At 45.4% G+C, this 22,515-nt stretch overlaps 1 protein-coding gene across 1 annotated transcript in view; it reads right to left on the bottom strand.

Moving 5' to 3' along the window:
- Positions 1-22,515, bottom strand: part of LOC126456654 (reversion-inducing cysteine-rich protein with Kazal motifs) — a 350,749-nt gene that overhangs the window by 231,073 nt on the left and 97,161 nt on the right. Inside the window, exon 2 of the mRNA XM_050092398.1 lies at positions 13,823-13,875. Within this exon, the coding sequence (XP_049948355.1) occupies positions 13,823-13,875 (53 nt within the window). The remainder of the gene's footprint in view (positions 1-13,822; positions 13,876-22,515) is intronic.

Below are 22,515 nucleotides of genomic sequence, written 5' to 3'. Positions count from 1 at the left end.
TTAAGCTACCAAGGGGACATTTACCATTGTGGTTCTCTTTCTTGCTACATTCTTCGTTACGAAGCTAGGGACAGCTACCTTTTTTTTTTCTTCAGAGTGCACCATCCACGTGAACATGACGTTATTAAAATCGTAACGCGAAATTTAAAAAATGGTTCAAATGGCTCTGAGCACTATGCGACTTATCTTCTGAGGTCATCAGTCGCCTAGAACTTAGATCTAATTAAACCTAACTAACCTAAGGACATCACACACATCCATTCCCGAGGCAGGATTCGAACCTGCGAGCGCAGCGGTCTCTCGGCTCCAGACTGTAGCGTCTAGAACCGCACGGCCACTTCGGCCGGCCACGAAATTTACTTTGACTCTCGTATACTTAAGTGCGCGTCATTTATGACGGCGGTCGAATTTAGGTTCGTTCTGCGCATCTGACGTCACAAAACACAGTCAGCCAATGAACAGAGAACGATGTTGCCAGAGCTCGACTGCAGTGCAGAGCACAGACTTCAGTTTTAGAAATGTCCAGTCATAAATAAAGTAATTGAACAAAAGCAATGTCTTGATAGCAGACTTTCTTTTATAGCAAGTTTGGAAAAAGCATTCTTTATACCAATTGCTTCATATTCTATTAATTAATTAAACCAAACAAGCAATAAGTCTCCTAATTCAGGCGATAGCAAGGAAAGGTGTTTGTATCATTCTCACTAACCGCTTTTTCGCAATAAAGAACAGCGGTAATTGTTTATTTCCTATTGTACTTTGACGAAACGTGAGTAATTGATAGTCATACCAACAGTGTTTGCCGGTATTTTGCGTGATATCTTAAAGTCCTCCGGGAGAAGGATGGAATGACGAGCTGCGTTAGCGTAATGATTAAAGTATATTGCTGCTAAGTGAAAGGTTCTGAGTTCAATCCTTGCTCAGTGCTTAATATTCTTTATTTAAAAACAATATCGAAGTGTCTTACTTCATGAATTTTATTCGTTTGAATGTAATTTTTTGAAATTTCTAGTGGCAACTAAAATCGACCATATGGAAAGTATACGCAATGAACTTTTACCTCTGCAAACTCTTCAAAATTTCGTGGAATGGTTTACTACATCTAATGCTGCAAAATAACTGCGTTGAACATCGAAACAAAATTGTCATTTATGGGGGGAGGGTACCAGTCAAGAAGATGTGTAAAAATCAAATTTTTGGGCCAAATCGTTTTTATGAAATCGAATGATAAAGTATGTCAAAGCAGTCGAAACACCATGTGTCTGCACAGGCGAGCAGTGCAATGATGACAAAATCCCGCACATCGCGGAATGCGGGGAGCAATTCTCTGTAGCAGCGAAAGGGTAATGCGGCCGTGGTGGATTTACTTCATGAACTGCGCGCTCCCCCCTAAACGTAAGTTTGCGAACTATACTATGGCGCTGCTTCTCTTGGCGCGTACAACTGGCAACACAGCAATCTCCCGCGTCTGGGCGGGCATGCGCGGACCGCCAAGATAAAAGAATTGAACTATAGCATAGAGGACAGGTACCCGGGGTAACGTAACTTGTCCACTTGTTGGAGTCGTCAGTTAGATTTGTTTACTGAGGACTCCAGCAAGTGGACGAAACGCGCGCGGCAGCGTCTTGTCGCGGTCCGCGCGGCTCCACCCGTCGGAGGTTCGAGTCCTCCTTCGGGCATGGGTGTGTGTGTGTTGTCCTTGGCGTGAGTTAGTTTAAGTTAGATTACGTAGTGCGTAAGCTTAGGTACCGATGACCTGAGCAGTTTGGTCCCATAAGACCTTATCACAAATTTCCAATTTCCAAGTGGACGAATTACTTTACCCTCGGTGTCTGCACTGTACGCTAGCACAAGTGAGCCAAAGTAAGTTTAGTGTTACAAATGTAACGAAAAAGGAAAGGCATATCGGTGTTTCAACCAGCCGTTTCCAGTTGACAGAAAAAAGAAATTGCAACACCAAAAAACAATAAATGTAGAGTTATGAAATTTCAGGAATGCCTTTGTTTAGGTGACGTATTTAAGTGGTTAACGTTGCAAGATCACAGGTTAATGTAAGCGCGAGATAAGCCAATGGAAATGTGAAACATTTGTACATTATTAACCGGTGTAACTGCCAGAATGTTGCATGCAAGCACACAAACATGCATCCATTGTGTTGTACAGGTACTGGAGGTCGGTTTTTGGGACGGAATTTCATACCTTTTGAGCCGGCCTCGGTGGTCTAGCGGTTCCAGGCGCTCAGTCCGGAACCGCTCGACTGCTACGGTCGGAGGTTCGAATCCTGCCTCGGGCATGGATGCGTGTGACGCCCTTAGGTCAGTTAGGTTTAAGTAGTTCTAAGTTCTAGGGGACTGATGACCACAGACGTTAAGTCCCATTGTGCTCAGAGCCATTTGAACCATACCTTTTGGAGTTGGTCAGTCAGTACAGGGACGGTTGATGCTGTTTATGGATGCCGCTATAATTGTCGTCTGATGATGCCCTATATGTGGTCGAATGGGGACAGGTCTGGTGGTCGAGCAGGCCAAGGCAACATGTTGACTCTCTGTAGAGCGTGTTGGGTTACAACAGCGGTATTTGGGCGAGCGTTATCCTGTTGGAAAAGACCAATTGGAACGATGTTCATGAATGGCAGCGTTACAGGTGTTGGTGCAGTGTGCATAGCACGATGATAGGTTGTTACAGGCCCTCAACTGGCCTGCTCCTAATCAACACATGGCCTTCACTGGCGCTGAGGTATAGGGTGTTTCAAAAATGGCCGGTATATTTGAAACGGCAATAAAAACTAAACGAGCAGCGATAGAATTACACCGTTTGTTGCAATATGCTTGGGACAACAGCACATTTTCAGGCGGACAAACTTTCGAAACTACAGTAGTTACAATTTTCAACAACAGATGGCGCTGCAATTGATGTGAAAGATACAGAAGACAGCGCAGTCTGTGGGTGCGCCATTCTGTACGTCGTCTTTCTGCTGTAAGCGTGTGCTGTTCACAACGTGCAAGTGGGCTGTAGACAACATGGTTTATTCCTTAGAACAGAGGATTTTTCTGGTGTTGGAATTCCACCGCCTAGAACACAGTGTTGTTGCAACAAGACGAAGTTTTCAACGGAGGTTTAATGTAACCAAAGGACCGAAATGCGATACAATAAAGGATCTGTTTGAAAAATTTCAACGGACTGGGAACGTGACAGATGAACGTGCTGGAAAGGTAAGGCGACCGCGTACGGCAACCACAGAGGGCAACGCGCAGCTAGTGCAGCAGGTGATCCGACAGCGGCCTCGGGTTTCCGTTCGCCGTGTTGCAGCTGCGGTCCAAATGACGCCAACGTCCACGTATCGTCTCATGCGCCAGAGTTTACACCTCTATCCATACAAAATTCAAACGCGGCAACCCCTCAGCACCGCTACCATTGCTGCACGAGAGACATTCGCTAATCATATAGTGCACAGGATTGATGACGGCGATATGCATTTGGTTTACTGACGAAGCTTATTTTTACCTGGACGGCTTCGTCAATAAACAGAACTGGCGCATATGGGGAACCGAAAAGCCCCATGTTGCAGTCCCATCGTCCCTGCATCCTCAAAAAGTACTTGTCTGGGCCGCCATTTCTTCCAAAGGAATCATTGGCCCATTTTTCAGATCCGAAACGATTACTGCATCACGCTATCTGGACAATCTTCGTGAATTGGTGGCGGTACAAACTGCCTTAGACGACACTGCGAACACCTCGTGGTTTATGCAAGATGGTGCCCGGCCACATCGCACGGCCGACGTCTTTAATTTCCTGAATGAATATTTCGATGATCGTGTGATTGCTTTGGGCTATCCGAAACATACAGGAGGCGGCGTGGATTGGCCTCCCTATTCGCCAGACATGAACCCCTGTGACTTCTTTCTGTGGGGACACTTGAAAGACCAGGTGTACCGCCAGAATCCAGAAACAATTGAACAGCTGAAGCAGTACATCTCATCTGCATGTGAAGCCATTCCGCCAGACACGTTGTCAAAGGTTTCGGGTAATTTCATTCAGAGACTACGCCATATTATTGCTACGCATGGTGGATATGTGGAAAATATCGTACTATAGAGTTTCCCAGACCGCAGCGCCATCTGTTGTTGAAAATTGTAACTACTGTAATTTCGAAAGTTTGTCCGCCTGAAAATGTACTGTTGTCCCAAGCATATTGCAACAAACGGTGTATTTATATCGCTGCTCGTTTAGTTTTTATTCCCGTTTCAAATATACCGATCATTTTTGAAACACCCTGTAGAAGCAGCTTTCATCAGGAAACACAACAGACCTTCACCCTGCCCTCCAATGAGCTGTCGCTTGAAGTTACAAATGGCGATATTTTCGGGTATTTGAAGTGGACGCTACAGGGCATCTGGGTCGGAGCTGAAGTTAATGTAACCGATTTGTAACAGCTCTTTGTGCAATTGTGGTGCCAGCTGCTGCAGATACAGTAGGATGCCCTAGGCCCATACGCCGAACACAATGATATTACCCCACAGTAGTGCTACGTGGCCGTCCGAAACCCGGACCTCTTACCACCATACATTCTAGTGACTACCGCTGCCAGCAATCACGTACAGTGGCTAAATTCCTGCCAAGTCTTTCTACATTATTGCAGAAGGAACATCCGGCTTCTCGTAGCTCCATTACACGTCCTCGTACAAATTCTGTGAATTTTTGAGTTTTGACGTCCTTGTCGGCTCAAAAGCATTCATTACGTCAAATCACCACGTCCACTGTGAAAGGCAACTAGCGCTCGCGACTGTTGCAGCGTGTATTTAAAGCAAACCTGATTTGCTCCGTTAAAATGGCCCTAACAGCGACACTTTAAGCGACTGGCGAGCAACTGGAATAGACGTCGTCTTTCACTCCTACCAACTTTCGTTTATATTTCAAAACTTCTTTTTGGTGTTGCAGCCTCGCGGGATTAGCCGAGCGGTCTAGGGGCACTGCAGTCATGGTCTGTGCGCCTGGTCCTGGCAGAGGTTCGAGTCCTCCCTCGGGCATGGGTGTGTGTGTTTGTCCTTAGGATAATTTAGGTTAAGTAGTGTCTAAGTTAAGGGACTGATGACCTAAGCAGTTAAGTCCCATAAGATTTCACAAACATTTCAATTTTTTTTGTGTTGCAATTTTCTTTTGCTCCAGTGTGCAACGTACACCAACTATAGAGAATGTAAGGAACCAGACCAGTGTGGAATTTTTATGGATGACCGTATGCCATGTCATCGGACCACAGCTGTTCGCAATTGGTTTGAAGATTATTCTGGACAGTTAGAGCAAATGATTTGGCCATCCTGATGGCCAAGGGTGAATCCCATAAAACATTTATGCGACGTAATCTAGCGCTCATTTCGTGCTCCAGTAACATTTTCTCATTATGGTCGGCTACAGAGGCAGCATGGTTCAATATTTATGCAGGGGACTTCCAATGACTTGTTGAATCAATGACACCTCGAGTTGTTGCGCTACAACGCGATAAAGGAGGTCCAACACTATATTAGGAGATTATAACTTCTGTCCCTCAGTCTACTGCATCCGTTAATCTACAGTTACTTCTATTACACCCATATATTTTTACGTTGTTAGAGAAGGCGGTTGTCTGATGTGTTTTGTGGAGAGAGGGACGGTTTCGCCATTCTGCTCACTTTGTCCCAGAGCACACCTTCTAGCCGTCGGTAATTTTCAAGGCTGTGTTAAGAGCAACAGTGTGCCTCTGTTTCTGTCTCTCCTGAAAAAAATTACATCGTTTCTTCATTTCTTTTTAACGCAACACACTACATTGGCTACACAGCGTCGCCATACCTGAAGTAATATGAACATCTACACTAAATCCAGAATGAGATTTTCACTCTGCAGCGGAGTGTGCGCTGCTATGAAACTTCCTGGCAAATTAAAACTGTGTGCCGGACAGAGATTCTGGATAAATCCCCAAGGCTGTGGCTAAGCCATGTCTCCGCAATATCCTTTCTGTGAGGAGTGCTAGTCCTGCATTGTTCGCAGGAGAGCTTCTGTAAAGTTTGGAAGGTAGAAGACGAGATACTGGCAGAAGTAAAGCTGTGAGGACGGGGCGTGAGTTCTGCTTGGGTAGCTCAGTTGGCAGAGCACTTACCCGCGAAAGGCAAAGGTCCCAAGTTCGAATCTCGGTCCAGCACACAGTTTTAATCTGCCAGGAAGTTTAATCTACATTAAATATTCCACGCGCACTCAAATCCACAGGCCACATAAATACAATAACTGCGTTTGGTTCTACATCCTGGTACAAGGCTTTCTGTTGGATGCCGTTACGGTGACTTGCCGATTCGCAAAACACCCCGTCAATCCTACTGGGGAGAGGTGACCTAGAGTTCACTGTAGAATCTGAACAACATGGCGTTGCTGCCATATCTTCACATCACCGAGAACTGAAGACTAGATTAAAGGCAGACTTGAAATGTTGTAAACACCCTGATCCAGTCGGAATTATTACCGCCTTGTGGCAACAATAGTCAACATGGAGCAGCTTACGTAAGCAGTAATGGCTGATATGCATATGGTACACGACTCTGTGAATGGAAATGGACGAATTGCATTGAGAGAGTATCGACAGCGCTTTCCCAACCGACGGGTTCCACAACACGAAACACTGGGGCGTCTGCATTGCCTGATAGGTGAAACGGGCTCTTTTCTCCGGAATCGAAGAGAGCGAATTCCCGAAACAGAAGACGAGATTCTGCGACATGTTGAAGACATTTCATCTACAAGCACACGATGTATTGCACACGTCCTTGTGGAATGTGTTACCTTACGAGAAAGTTAATCCTTCCCATTTTCAGCGCGTGGCAGTAGTAGCACCTGAAGATTTACCCCAGCGTATGCAGTTCACACAATCATTTTTACAACAGACTGACCTAGAGCCCTTATTTACGGCCGAAGCTTTGTTTACTTATGAAGGCTGCTTCGGTATCCACAATTCGCCTGTTCGCCCGCACCAATCCTAGAGGCACTCGACCTCGTTCTCATCAACAGCGATTCATTGTTAATGGTTAGGCCTATACTCCCCGTGATAGGTTGGTTAGACTACACATTCTTTCATTCCGCCTCAACGCACGAAGATATCGCGTCTTCGTGGATCATGTGTTGCCAGAACAGATAGAGGATGTACCTCTGAATGTTAGACAAAGGATGTACTTCCAGCGCGGTAGGGCGCCAGTCCACTTCAGTGTTGCTGAGAATCACCTTCGGGATTCGATGGATTGGCCGAGCTGACGTTGTGGACTGGCCAGCCACATTACCTGACCTCGCGTGTGCGAATCTCTCCCTCTCGGAGCATATCTAGCAGCTTATGTATGAAACCGTTGTGCAAATAGAAGAAGACCTAGTGCTAAAATTTCTGTCGCTGCCGATATCACTGCCGATATGAAAGGAATCTTCAAACGGACACGTCACCAATGGTCCGACGATTTACTGCATGCGTGCAGGCAGTGTTCGCTCATTCGAGCAGTTACTGTAAGTGCTACTGCTGTAATTGATATGCTAAACAATCGTCTGTGTAAATCGTCCCTAGCATCAGACACGAGGTTCTCTATTTCTTGTACTAATTTGAGCTAATGGTTTCGGAACGCCCTGTATACAGGGTGGTCCATTGATAGTGACAGGGCCAAATATCTCACGAAATAAGTATCAAACGAAAAAACTACAAAGAACTAAAGTCGTCTAGCTTGAAGGGGGAAACCAGATGGCGCTGTGGTTGGTCCGCTAGATGGCGCTGCAATGGGTCAAACGGATATCAACAGCGTTTTTTTTTAAATAGGAACCCACATTTTTATTACATATCCGTGTAGTACGTGAAGAAATATGAATGTCTTAGTTGAACCACTTTTTTCGCTTTGTGATAGACGGTGCTGTAACAGTCACAAACGTATAAGTACGTGGTATCACGTAACATTCCGCCAGTGCGGGCGGTTTTTGCTTCGTGATACATTACTCGTGTTAAAATGGACCGTTTACTAATTGCAGAAAAGGTCGATATCGTGTTGATGTATGGCTATTAGGATCAAAATGCCCAACCGGCATAATATGCACTATTCGGCATCGGAAAATCCACGATGGCTGCGACAAGTGGAACATCAATGACCTTGGCGGGTTAATGTATGGTGCGGCATTATGGGAGGAAGGATAATTGGCCCCCATTTTATCGATGGTAATCTACATGGTGCAATGTATGCTGACTTCGTAGGTAATGTTCTACCGATGTTACTACAAGATGTTTCACTATATGACAGAATGGCGATGTACTTCCAACATGATGGATGTCTGGCACGGCATTGAATAGCATATTTCATGACAGGTGGATTGGTCGTCGAAGCACCATACCATGGCCCGCACGTTCACCCGATCTGTGGTTCCCGGATATCTTTCTGTGGGGAAAGATGAAGGATATTTGCTATCGTGATCCACCGACAACGCCTGACAACAGGTGTCAGCGCATTGTCAATGCATGTGCGAACATTACGGAAGGCGAACTACTCGCTGTTGAGAGAAATGTCGTTACACGTATTGCCAAATGCATTGAGGTTGACGGACATCATTTTGAGCATTTATTGCGTTAATGTCGTATTTATGGGTAATCACGCTGTAACAGCATGCGTTCTCAGAAATAATAAGCTCAGAAAGGTACATGTATGACATTGGAACAACCGAAATAAAATGTTCAAACGTAGCTACGTTCGGTATTTTAATTTTAATTAAAAAAAGCTAGGCGGCCGCGGTGGACGAGCGGTTCTAGGCGCTTCAGTCCGGAACCGCGTGACTGCTACGGTCGCAGGTTCGAATCCTGCCTCGGGCATGGATGTGTGTGATGTCCTTAGGTTAGTTAGGTTTAAGTAGTTCTAAGGTCTAGGGGAGTGATGATCTCAGATGTTAAGTCCCATAGTGCTCAGAGCCATTTTTAAAAAACCTACCTGTTACCAACTGTTCATCTAAAATTGTGAGCCATGTTTGTGACTATTACAGTGCCATCTATCACAAAGCGAAAAAAGTGGCCCAACTAAAACATTCATATTTCTTTACGTACTACACAATAATGTAATAAAAAATGGGGGTTCCTATTTAAAAAAACCGCTGTTGATATACGTTTGACCTATGGCAGCGCCATCTAGCGGCCCAACCATGGCGCCATCTGGTTTCCCCCTTCAAGCTAGACAAGTTTCGTTCTTTGTAGTTTTTCCGTTTGACGCTTATTTCGTGAGATATTTGGCCCGGTCACGATCAGTGGACCACCCTGTATAGGGATTACGTCACTACGATACAGAAAGCCCTCACGCCAAAACCGACCGTCCTGCCTGTGGTTGAGGTGGGCACGGTGATGTCTGAGTGGCACCCGCCGCTGTGAGTCTGCTGCGACCCACGGGCCGCGCCGGGCCGCTGCTGGAGTTGTCGCCTCGCCTCGCGCCTCCAGCGTCGCATTCCAGCCGGCGCGGCACCGCGCGCTATCTCCAGTAAAAAACGCTCCATTAATACCGGCGGTGGGAACGCCGCACTTGATGCGCCCCCTGCCCCCCCCCCCCCCCCCCCGCCTCCAACACCAACACCAACACCAGCACCGACACGAGCGCCCGCCTTATCTCTAACTGGCTGCCCGCTGCTCTCGTTTTATTGCGGCGTTAGCGGAGACACGAGGGCAAGCGGTCCCACTGCGACCTGGCTCTCGTTTACGAGCTTCAGCCTTCGCTAATCGTATCTCAGCCGCACCGCTGCCGCAAAACCTCCGTGCCGAACCGACGGCTCATGTGCCGTGACCCGTTTCGGTGCCATTAGCGCCAGCTGCGGGGCACCTCCAACAGGCGCTGCTTTTGTAATTAAACACCTGAGATCTTTGACCCATGGTGGCAATTAGAAATTGTGAAAATACTGCATTTTTAAAGACAACGACGCATGTTCTTAAACATATTGCGTCCATTGATCTACGGTAACGGGAAGATCAGTTTGGATTCCGTACAAATGTTGGAACACGTGAGGCAATACTGGCCCTACGACTTATCTTAGAAGAAACATTAAGGAAAGGCAAACCAACGTTTCTAGCATTTATAGGCACAGAGAAAGCTTTTGACAATGTTGATTGGAATACTCTCTTTCAAATTCTGAAGGTGGCAGAGGTAAAATACAGGGAGCGAAAGGCTATTTACAATTTGTACAGAAACCAGATGGCAGTTACAAGACTCGAGGGGTACGAAAGGGAAGCAGTGGTTGAGAAGGGAGTGAGACAGGGTTGTAGCCTATCCCCGATGTTATTCAATCTGTATATTGAGCAAGCAATGACGGAAACAAATGAAAAATTCGGAGCAGGTATCAAAATCCATGGAGAAGAAATAAAAACTTTGAAGTCCGCCGATGACATTGTAATTATGTCAGAGACAGCAAAGGACTTGGGAGAGCAGTTGAATGGAATGAGTAGTGTCTCGAAAGGAGGATATAAGATGAACATCAACAAAAGCAAAACGAGGATAATGGAATGTAGTCGAATTAAGTCGGGCGATGCTGAGGGAATTAAATTAGGAAATCAGACACTTAAAGTAATAAAGCAGTTTTGCTATTTGGGGAGCAAAATAACTGATGATGGTCGAAGTAGAGAGGATATAAAATGTAGACTGGCAATGGCAGGGAAAGCGTTTCTCAAGAAGAGAAAAGAGTTAACATCGAGTATAGATTTAAGTGTCAGGAAGTCGTTTCTGAAAGTATTTGTATGGAGTGTAGCCATGTATGGAAGTGAAACGTGGACGATAAATAGTTTGGACAAGAATAGAATAGAAGCTTTCGAAATGTGATGTTACAGAAGAATGCTGAAGATTAGATGGGTAGTTCATATAACTAATGAGGAAGTATTGAATAGAACTGGGGAGACGAGGAGTTTGTGGCAAAACTTGACAACTAGAAGGGACCGGTTGGTAGGACATGTTCTGAGGCATCAAGGGATCACAAATTTAGCATTGCAGGGAAGCGTGGAGGGTAAAAATCGTAGAGGAAGACCAAGAGATGAATACACTAAGCAGATGCAGATGGATGTAGGTTGCAGTAAGTACTGGGAGCTGAAGAAGCTTGCACAGGATAGAGTAGCATGGAGAGCTGCATCAAACCAGTCTCAGTACTGAAGACCACAACAACAACATAGTGGTGCCGAAGTAATAAGGTGGTTGCGTGGTACCTTCTCTGCAGAAAGGGACGGGGTGTAGTTCGCTGTGTCGCCAGTCTGTCCAATTTGTCCCACACCGCACTCTCTAGCCATTGTTTTTTTTTTTTTTTTTAATGATTAAGGCTGTGTTAAGCGTGACAACAGGCAGCTTTTTCCGTTTCTGACACTTCCTGGAAAAATTTATATCGTTTTATAACACACTGTCAAAATTTCCCCGCCATACCTAAACTAACATGAAAATCTACACCAAATATTCTACACGTACACCAAAGGACACGCTACACAAACATAATAATTCCGTGTGTTTGAGCGGCCTGGTGCAAGTAATTCTATTGGTTACCATTTCAGGACCTGCCTATCCCTCACTAATCACACTTATCCTAACTGCGGAGAGGAGCGTAGAGTGAAGAATCTGAACAACATGTCCTTGTTGGCAAATCTTCACATCTCTGAGAGCACAAGGCTAGATTAAAGGCACACTAAAATATTACTTGCTGACCAGGATTCGATTTCGCGGCCTTTCCGTTTCCATGTGCGTCCTTTACCTTTACACCATCGCGCCCGCCGCACCCCACAGTCAGTGATGGCTGCTGCAGTCTCTTGCTACTGTGCGTCGCAACCTCCCTCCCAGTGCCCCAATCGCCTTTTTATCTACACGTTACTCTACTGATGTTCACAGACCCAGGCGCTAGTTAATTGCCACCCCTAGAGGCACGAAACATTTAAACTAGCTTGAAACACATTTTTGGCTTCGGCAGTGTTATAACTAGGTATCCGGATTTTTATTGTTATTTCTGCACATACGAAAGCATATGATGAAATGCTTTTCCCTCAGCTCTTTCACAACCAACCTGAAAGTAGTATTTATCTATTAATTCTGTTAATCATGTTATCTGAATGTTATCAAAAAACTGAGAGCCAAGTCAGCACCATCCACTCAATCATCTACAAGTTATCTATTTTACAAATTGACTGTTGCGGTTTTTTCGACTTTTCAAAACCGTGAGAGAGTGGTTTTCAGCAGTACATCATGAATGTATTCAATAGAAGCATGTCGACGTAGTTTTAATGTACCCATTGTTGAAAAGATAGGAAGATCGCTTTTTAAGGACCTAACCTCAAGTAAAAAAAAAACCGCAGCAGTTATGACCCTTCCACAAACCTCACGCATACAGTTCTGGAAATCCTAAAAGATATATTGTCTACAACGAACTTCTCTAGACTATAAGAGGTATTCGTCCTAGAAGTGCTAAATACTTTCTGGATTGCGGAGGTTTATTTAGAAATAATTGCCGACCCAACAGAGCTACTGAGAATGATGTTCTCTGACATACGTATATAAGTACTTTTACACAGTGTTTGTCAGAATATGTCTCGTTTCTGACTACCTGTTACATAAAAGCTCCCTTTTTTGTCTGATACTTGCAGTATTTCATATTAATAAAGTGCATAGGCTATATCTATTCAGAGGCATCGAATACAAATTATTACACTATTTTGATTACTTGTATTGGTGTGAGATGACCGTTTGTGACGCTATGATATTTATTTTAAAATGTGAGGCCACAGACCGTGAGGGCAAGGGGTGCGCCAACCATTATCTTCAGTACCCTCAGTCAGTTTCTGCTTCACCTACCGTATTTCGTTGGTTAGAGAAGTGTTAGAAATAGATTGATATAACGGGAGGTCCTAGCTCCCACCAAGACCGGGAATATACAGCAAACTATTTATTCATTCACTGCTGGCATAACTTTCATTGATAGTGTAAGTAGGCTGTTTAGGTTTTTTTTTATTGGTAACGCCACGTATGAAAATCACTGGCTGTGCTGTGTGCAGTCTATGGCTGGTTTGCATTGTTGTTTGCTATTGTAGTGTCGGGCAGTTGGATGTTAACAGCGCGTAGCGTTACGCAGTTGGAGGTGAGCCGCCAGCAGTGGTGAATGTGGGGAGAGAGATGGCGGAGTTTTGAGAGCGGATGATCTGGACGTGTGTCCATCAGAGACAGTAAATTTGTAAGACTGGATGTCATGAACTGGTATGGCAACACTATTAAGGTAAATACATTGTTTGTTCTCTATCAAAATCTTTCATTTGCTAACTATGCCTATCAGTAGTTAGTGTCTTCAGTAGTATGAATCTTTTATTTAGCTGGCAGTAGTGGCGCTCGCTGTATTGCAGTAGTTCGAGTAACGAAGATTTTTGTGAGGTAAGTGATTTGTGAAACGTATAGGTTAATGTTAGTCAGGGCCATTCTTTTGTTATTGAGAGTCAGATTGCGTTGCGCTAAAAATATTGTGTGTCAGTTTAGTGTTGATCAGAATAGGTAAAGAGCGAAATGTCTGAGTACGTTCAGTTCTGCTCAGCTTTTTGAAAGTCAAATAATGTAAGAGGTTTATCAGCATAGTAATTCATTAATTTTTCAAAGGGGACGTTTCAACAGCAATGGATAACTCCGCGTCATGCTGTTTATTTGAAACTTTTCGCTCTTGTTTGCCCATAGATTATCGCCTTCGAGACGAAATAACGAAGTCTGTCATCATTTTATGGAGCAAGTATATTAAATGTATGTCATTCTACGATAAGCTGAGCATCTGCTGCCTGCTGCGACAGAGGTAGGAGAGCTCAAGGACTCACCTGCTCGCACGCTGTCCTGCAGGATCCGCTGACGTCAGAGCAGCACGAGGCGTCTGCAACACACAAGTCTTGCTCACTGCACGAAAATCACCCACAGGGAAGATGCAAGAAACACAGCATTTATTATAAGGCAATATTATTCTTCTTGATACCGGTTGTTCAACGAGGTTCTCTCCCCTTGCAATATTACATGTACTAATTACAGAGAAACACAAAATACAAAGAAAAATCACGATGAAGAGGTTCCAACATGTACATTATTCAGCGAATGGACTGGTTTTTTACGTTGTTTGTTTACATTCGCTGAAGACAACAGTCATACATCTGTTGCATGAAAGCGACATTTCTCCACTTAGGCTGTATATTCAGCAAAATCTCTTCTTAGTTATACAACATGTTTAGGTTTAAAAGACCATTTTCGAGAGATACCCACATTGCGTTCGGAAATTTGGAAATTTGTGAGAAGTTCCTACGGGGCCAAACTGCTGAGGTCCTCGGTCCCTAGGCTTATACACTACTTATCTAACTTAAACTAACTTACGCTAAGGTCAACACACACCCATGTCCGAAAGAGGACTCGAACTTCGGACGGGGGGACCCGCGCAAGCCGTTGCCGCCCCGGACCGAGCAGCTGCCCCGCGCGGCTGTGGCGTCTGGGCAGAGCGTGGAATGTGTGTGCATAATGTACAGGTATGGCCTTTTCAATTGCACACTTCTGTGTGGATATAGTGCTCAACGGAGCGACTGCCAGACACAATTTCTTTATGAGTGACCACTGATGGCTAGCAGTAGCTGTTTTTAGCAACGATGATCTTGTGTTTGGCAATTCTATTCCCAGTTTATGAAGGGAACATCAACTACCCGTCATATGTCTTGGTTTTAATTTCTCTAAATAAGTAAATACCGTCTTTTGTATATCTTCTTCATGTGTACAGTACAGTCATACATCTGTTGCATGAAAGCGACATTTCTCCACTTAGGCAGTATATTCAGTAAAATCTCTTCTTAGTTATACAACATCTTTAGGTTTAAAAGACCATTTTCGAGAGATACCCACACTGAAGTGACATACACATGAAAATGGCAGTAAAATCACGCGATGTGCTAGCATAAGTCATGGTTTATAGATCACATTGTTCGTGATGGTTTGGCACGTAGTGGGTGCAAATATATTTCCCCTCAAGTTCATCGGCAATGCGTTTGTCTTTAATGACAGGACAGTTTCTATGATTGAAAATTTTTATAATACTGTGTCGTCGTGTATTGTCTTGTCTTGTCGTTAGTGTTAGCTATCTGATAAAGGGTTACAGTATACTGTTCACATATCTAACATTAAGCTAGTATTTGCTGAAAAATGTTCGGTCTACTAATTCGTGTTGCACTAACTACACACTGCACATCTGTATCTACAACTACAACTACTTATTTACTATGCAAGTCAAACTTAAGTGCCTGGCAGTGGCTTCACCGAACCACCTTCACAATGATTCTCTATTACTGCACTCTAGAACAGCGTGCGGGAAAAAACCAACGCCTTCATCTTTCCATGCGAGCTCTGAGCAGGAGGTTGGTGATTGAAATTTTGTGAGAAGATCCCGCCACAACAAGAAACACTTACTTTCATCATGTTCACCCCAAATCCTCTATCATCTTAGTGACACACTCCCTCTATTTCTCATTAATGCGAATAGTGCTCTCCTTCTTTGAACTTTCTCGATGTAATCCTTTAACCCCATTTGGAAAGAATTCCACACCGAGCAGCAGTACCCCAAACGAGGACGGACAAGCACATTGTAGCAGTCTCTTTAGTAGATCTGTTGCATCTTCTAAATGTTCTGCCAAGAAAACAGAGTCTCTGGTTCGGTTTCAATAAAAATTGTTCAAAACTGTAATTCCTGATGACTTAACTAGGTGATAAATAACAGTATCATCTGCAATCCACCAAGGCGGCAGCTTAGATTGTCTCCTCAACCGTTGTATATACACTACTGGCCATCAAAATTGCTACACCACGAAGATGACCTGCTACAGATGCGAAATTTAACCGACAGGAAGAAGATTCTGTGATATACAAGTGATTAGCTTTTCAGAGCATTCACACAAGGTTGGCACCTACAACGTGCCGACATGAGGAAAGTTTCCAACCGATTTCTCAAACACAAACAGCAGTTGACTGGCGTTCCCTGGTGAAACGTTGTTGTGATGCCTCGCGTAAGGAGGACAAATGCGTACCATCACGTTTCCGACTTTGATAAACGTCGGATTGTAGCCTATCGCGATTGCGGTTTATCGTATCGCGACATTGCTGCTCGCGTTGGTCGAGATCCAATGACTGTTATCAGAATATGGAATCGGTGGGTTCAGGAGGGTAATACGGAACGACGTGCTGGATCCCAACGGCCTCGTATCACTAGCAGTCGAGATGACAGGCATCTTATCCGCATGGCTGTAACGGATCGTGCAGCCACGTCTCGATCCCTGAGTCAACAGATGGGGACGTTTGCAAGACAACAACCATCTACAAGAACAGTTCGACGACGTTTGCAGCAGCATAGACTATCAGCTCGGAGCTCGGAGACCATGGCTGCGGTTACCCTTGACCTTGCATCACAGACAGGAGCGCCTGCGATGGTGTACTCAACGACGAACCTGGGTGCACGAATGGCAATACGTCATTTTTTCGGATGAATCCAAGTTCTGTTAACAGCATCATAATGGTTGCAACCGTGTTAGGCGACATCATGGTGAACGCACATTGGAAGGGTGTATTCGTCATCGCCATACTGGCGTATCACCCGGCGTGATGGTATGGAGTGCCATTGGTTACACGTCTCGGTCACCTCTTATTCGCACTGACGGCACTTTGAACAGTGGACGTTACATTTCAGATGTTTTACGACCCGTGGCTCTACCCCTCATTCGATCCCTGCGAAACCCTACATTTCAGCAGGATAATGCACGCCCTCATGTTGCAGGTCCTGTACGGGTCTTTCTGGATACAGAAAATGTTCGACTGCTGCCCTGGCCAGCACATTCTCCAGATCTCTCACCAATTGAAAACGTCTGGCCAATGGTGGCCGAACAACTGGCTCCTCACAATACGCCAGTCACTCTTGATGAACTGTGGTATCGTGTTGAAGCTGCATGGGCATCTGTACCTGCACACGCCAACCAAGCTCTGTTTGACTCAATGCCCAGGCGTATCAACGCCTTTATTACGGCCATAGGTGGTTGTTCTGGCTACTGATTTTTCAGAATCTATGCACCCAAATTACGGGAAAATGTAATCACATGTCAGTTCTAGTATAATATATTTGTCCAATGAATACCCGTTTATCATCTGCATTTCTTCTTGGTGTAGCAATTTTAATGGCCAGTAGTGCAAAAGGGAACAGCAGCGAGCGTGTAACACTACCTTATGGAACTCCAGAAACCATTTTTGTTTTATTCGATGACTTACCGTCAACTACTGCGAAGTGCGACTTCTCTGACAGGAAATCACGAATCCTGTCGCATAGCTCAGATAATATTCCATAAGCATGCAATTTGATTACATGGTGCGAGGAGCCCTCTGGAAATCTAGAAATAAGGAATCGGTTTGAAATCCCTTATCGATAGCTATCAACACTTTGTGTGGGTAAAGAACTACTTGTGTTTTACAATAACGACGTTTTCTAAATCCCAGTTGATTGTGAGTCAACAGACCGTTCTCTTCGAGGTAATTTATAATGTTTGAACACTTTGTGTGTTCCAGTACCCTGTTGAATATCGACTTTAATCATACACAGGTCCGTACTTTAGTGGATTGCTCCTATTGCCTTCCTTGAATATTTGTGTGACCTGTGCAACTTTCAAGGCCTAGGCTACAGATTTGTCAAAAACGCGTTCAAGTGTGTGTGAAATCTAATGGGACTTCACTGCTAAGGTCTTCGGTCCCTACGCTTACGCACTACTTAACCTGAGTTATCCTAAGGACAAACAGACACACCCATACCCGAGGGAGGACTCGAACCTCCGGCGGGATCAGCCGCACAGTCCATGACTGCAGCGCCCTGACCGCTCGGCTAATCCCGCGCGGCGCAGATTTATCGTCGAGGGAGCGGTTGTAAATGATTGTTAAGTATGGAGCTGATGCATCAGCATAATCTGAAAGGAACCTAACTGGTATACAATATCTCCTTCTAAGTTACTCATGTTGGCAGGTGTTCTTGATTCCCTGAAACTCCTGTTTTGCCTGCAGAGGCTGTTGATGTAACTGATGACGATACTTAGATTCCCATCGTCGATTGGTCAGCGATTGCAATACTCCATAGATGAAACCATTCATCATCCTGGCCGTCAGGTACAGACTGCAACTACCAGATGCAGCTCTGACATCGAGCGAAAGTATCTCAGTTAGTCAGTAGGTGCAGCATCATTTGCTCAATGGCGCAATGATTTTCTCAGACTTCTATCCAAAACATAATAGGTATATAAGACATTAATAAACTGAAGTGTGTACTGACTGGAAAGAGATGCAGTACTTACAAGTCACATAATTTAAGCCAGAAAGGCGACGTCATGAAAAGTTGTAAATAAGAGTTTTGTTGCAACCCGTGTTCACTCAGGTACGAGCAGCCCTTAAAGCTCACCATCTTATCTTATCTACAACTTTTCATGTTGTCGCCTTTCCGGCTTAAATTTTTTTTAGAATGTGACTTGTAAGTACTGCATCTCTGTCCAGTCAGTACCCACTTCAGTTTATTAATGTCTTATATACCTATTATGTTTTAGAACAGTTAGTTTAATTCTGAAGACGACGCTCATAGTAGCGTCGAAACCTGGTCAATTTTGACTTAATATTTGTGACCGAGGGCTTATTTGTTCTAATATAGTTCAACTAAAACCGGTACATGACCTACCGAAGTCCGAGTAACGGGCCGTGGCGATTGGAGCCTACTCCCCAGTGTTGGTTCTTGTGCAATGCTGAACGTATCACTTGGGTGATACTGTATTCTGCGATCTATAACCTTTACTTAATACGTTGAGAGATGACATGAGCCCCCTCTCATATTTCTATCTTACTCTGAGTAATTCGATTTTCCTCTCTAATTGCATATGGTGAAAAGTTGCTATTCCTTCACACGCGGACTTCCCACGAAGCGTCTCTAGTCACCTGGGTGGTCCGGTGACAGGCGGGCTGTGCTGATTTTGAAAGGGTTAAGCCAACGGGTGTGAGGGAGTCGAGTGGATGCTTTCCAGACGCCGACATTGTCATAAGAGCGGCGGCGACACGCCCACAGGGGCCTGATTGAGTGGCCGGGCTAGAGATTCCGTTACTTCGCAGAAACTTAGTGAAAATACTTTCTTGCGGGCTACCAGCCAGGTGTGGGAATGACTTGTGTTCCCAGGCGTCTTGGCGGGCTAATTCCCGCGTTTTCTCCAAAATCATAACTGTGATTGGCTTGCTCACGAGATAGCTCCGTGACGTAGCAAAATCGGCGCAGAAATTGGCGCCAAGTATCTCCATTGGTGGACTAGTACTGAGTTGGCAATAGAGTGGAATTTTCCGCCAGTTTTCGAGTTGCTGATTGGAACGTTTAACCACGGCCACTGTCGTGGGGGCGGGAATGTTCTGTGTTCTGCTTGTACGGGTGCTCTTGAGAGGGTCGGCTCTCGCCTTTCGGTCGGAGTAGCTTACAAGATTGAGCTCTCGCTGCTCTGGACAGCCTGCCTTCCGTTGGCTGTCTAATATACTTTTGTTTAATTGCAACTGTTTGACGAAGTTGCTGAAATTTCGACTTCAACGTAACTTTCCGAGTACAGTTGTCAATTGAGTGTTCTGTGTACAAGCGGCCTATGTTTCTGTCTTGAGCAGTTTTGGCTAAAGTTGACTATATCGGAGTTACTGTGTGACTTCGCTTGTTAAAATCAATCACTGTACCATCAGTGATTGTGTGGTGGGCCTTCTTTGTCTCCCTCAGAGGCGCATTTGTATTGCTAGACCAGGATAGTTTGTTTCGGGCTAAAGTCGCGACATTATCACCACCACGACGGGACGTCGAAGCAACCAGCCATCGCCTCCGGTACGCCAGATCGTGTTCTTGCAGTTAAGAAGACAGCTTGGTAGTGTATGTCCACAGAACCAGCAGATTAGGGAATTTTGCTAGGTGATAATCAAAGCTCAGCAGAGCGCACCTGTTCGTCTTTTCTAACTTTGTTCTGTCTTGGGTGTTCATTTTCTGAGTTCTCACTACTGTAGCAGCAATTAATGTTGGGTTGGCTGGGTGTTTCTCTTAAGATTTGAGTTGCAAGGAATTGGCTCCACTTACCACTTCGTGATAAATGTCACAATCTAGTTTGTGGCCAACTTCACCTTCACAGCATTTATTTGAGTATCCAATTTGACGTATTCTAAATGTTTCATGTGTTTTGTTTATTATTTTGAGTTTGGTCATAATAAATCACATTGTTATTTTTGGACAGAACTTTCATTCTGTGGATCGGTAAAGCAACCCTTTCATTTCTCACTACGTTAATGAAACTTCCCTTTATTTAATTAATTTCTATCAAATTAAATTATTGCAGGTGCCAATCTCTTTTCTACTCCACTTGCACGGTCGACTACAGTCAGTTCGCGTTTCTTCTTAATCCATGTGCAACAGCAAAAGTCGGAGTTAGTAAAGGGGAGCTTAGAGCATCATTTACATATGAAGATTCTAGAAGAATTTAGTGTTAAATACACTGCTAGCCCCGGCACCTCGCAACGTATATATGTGAAAAAAGTACAGCAATATTTAGCAGATTTAACTAGGAAAGTAATAGGTCCAGGAGGTTATGGGTGCTCGTTGTTATGGGGAAGAGCTCTGGAAGCGATTTGTGTCGGCAGCTGGTGTGCGAGGGACGTCCGAAAGCGTTGCCAGTTCCACCACGAGGGTGATCAGGGGCGTCGCAGAGGAATTCGCAATTAAGGGCAGGCGGTACGGCGGCTGGCAGCTGAAACAGGCGTCGCGACGCCGCAGCACCACCGCGGCGGGTGGCGCTGTCTGGCGGCGGCGCCTGCAACCGCGCGAGAAGGGGTTGAGCCCCGCGGGCCCGGCGCCGGCCGACCACTTGCTGCGGCTCGAGGACGTCATTAAGGCAGCGCCCGGGGCCGAGGTGCGCCCAGGTGCTCCTGGCCTGCACTGGCGGCCGCGTGGAGGGCCCCTTGTGGGGGGGTGGGGGGGGGGGGGAATGGCGTGTGAGAGGTGTGCCGCGACTTCTGACGTCTCGTCCACATCAAAGCTCCTGCCTGTCGAGTGCTTCTGAGTGACGCGAGCGCGAGGGGCCACAGGATTTTCCGCTGAAGTAGGATTCGTGGCGGGGAGGTGGGTAAGATTATAAGCAACGCCGCCACCAATCTCACACATTGTTCAGCGGGCACTTTTGTACGGTATAGGGAGCAAAGGAAGGATCTGTAACTACCCGATCAAAGTGTACCAGTGTGATGTCACTTTGTTACTCCTCTCTCTGCGCCAGGACAGGCTTCGGAATGCCCAACGGGACCGACCGACCGCCCAGTCATCCTCAAAAAATGGTCGGATGGCTCTGAGCACTATGGGACTTAACATCTGAGGTCATCAGTCCCCTAGAACTTAGAACCATTTAAACCTAACTAACCTAAGGACATTACACACATCCATACCCGAGGCGGGATTCGAACCTGCGAACGTATCGGTCGCGCGGTTCCAGACTGAAGCGCCTAGAACCGCTCGGCCACACCGGCCGGCCGTCATCCTCACCCGGTAGACGTCACTAGATGCGGAGATCGAGGGGCATGTGGTCAGCACACCACTCTCTTGCCGTTGTCGGTTTTCGTGACCGGAACCACTACTTCTCGATCGAGTAGCTCCCCAGTTGGCCTCAGGACTGGGTGCTTCCCGCTTGCCAACAGCTCTTGGCAGACTTGGACGCTCATCCACACAAGTGATAGCCAAGCCCGACAGCGCTTAACTTCGGTGGTCTGTCGGGAACCGTTGTTGTCACTGAGCAAGGATGCTGACTCACTTTGTTGGGTTTAATTTTGAAAAAAGACTGGAATTTAGGGTTAACATCTTCTTGAAGACAAGTTTCTTAGAGGCGGATCACAAGCTCGGATTTGGGTAGCATATAGGTAAAGCTTTCATGAACCGAAGGTTGGTTTGAAGACCACATTTCGGTACTAGGGGTGATCTCATTGGAAGTGGTATGCCCTTCCAGAATGAGGTTTTCACTCTACAGCGGAGTGTGCGCTGATATGAAACTTCCTGGCAGATTAAAACTGTGTGTCGGACCGAGACACGAACTCGGGACCTTTGTCTTTCGCGGGCAAGTGCTCTACCAACAGAGCTACCCAAGCACGACTCACGCCTCGTCCTCACAGCTCTTGGTATGCGGTTCTCTTTCTCCGATGTTGAAATACCCACCAAGTTAATTATAGGGAGATCTACAGTTTAACGTGGACTCTGAATCTAGTGCAGTGTGGCAGTTTTCACATTGCAGGTACTGCTAGAGGTGAAAGGAATGACCTTTTTTTTTTATTTGGTAATCAGTCTTCTGACTGGTTTGATGACGCTCTCCACCAATACTAATTCCCCTCCTTGACAACCTCTTCATTTCACAGCAGCACTTAAAACCTTTGCCCTCAATTATTTGCTCTTGAACTCCAATCTCTACCTTCCTATACGGTTTTTGCC

Source organism: Schistocerca serialis, chromosome 2 (assembly GCF_023864345.2).
Source record: "Schistocerca serialis cubense isolate TAMUIC-IGC-003099 chromosome 2, iqSchSeri2.2, whole genome shotgun sequence".
NCBI classification, from domain to species: domain Eukaryota; kingdom Metazoa; phylum Arthropoda; class Insecta; order Orthoptera; family Acrididae; genus Schistocerca; species Schistocerca serialis.
The sequence above is the reverse complement of the archived record's forward strand: the minus strand, read 5'-3'. Positions and strand labels throughout refer to the sequence as shown.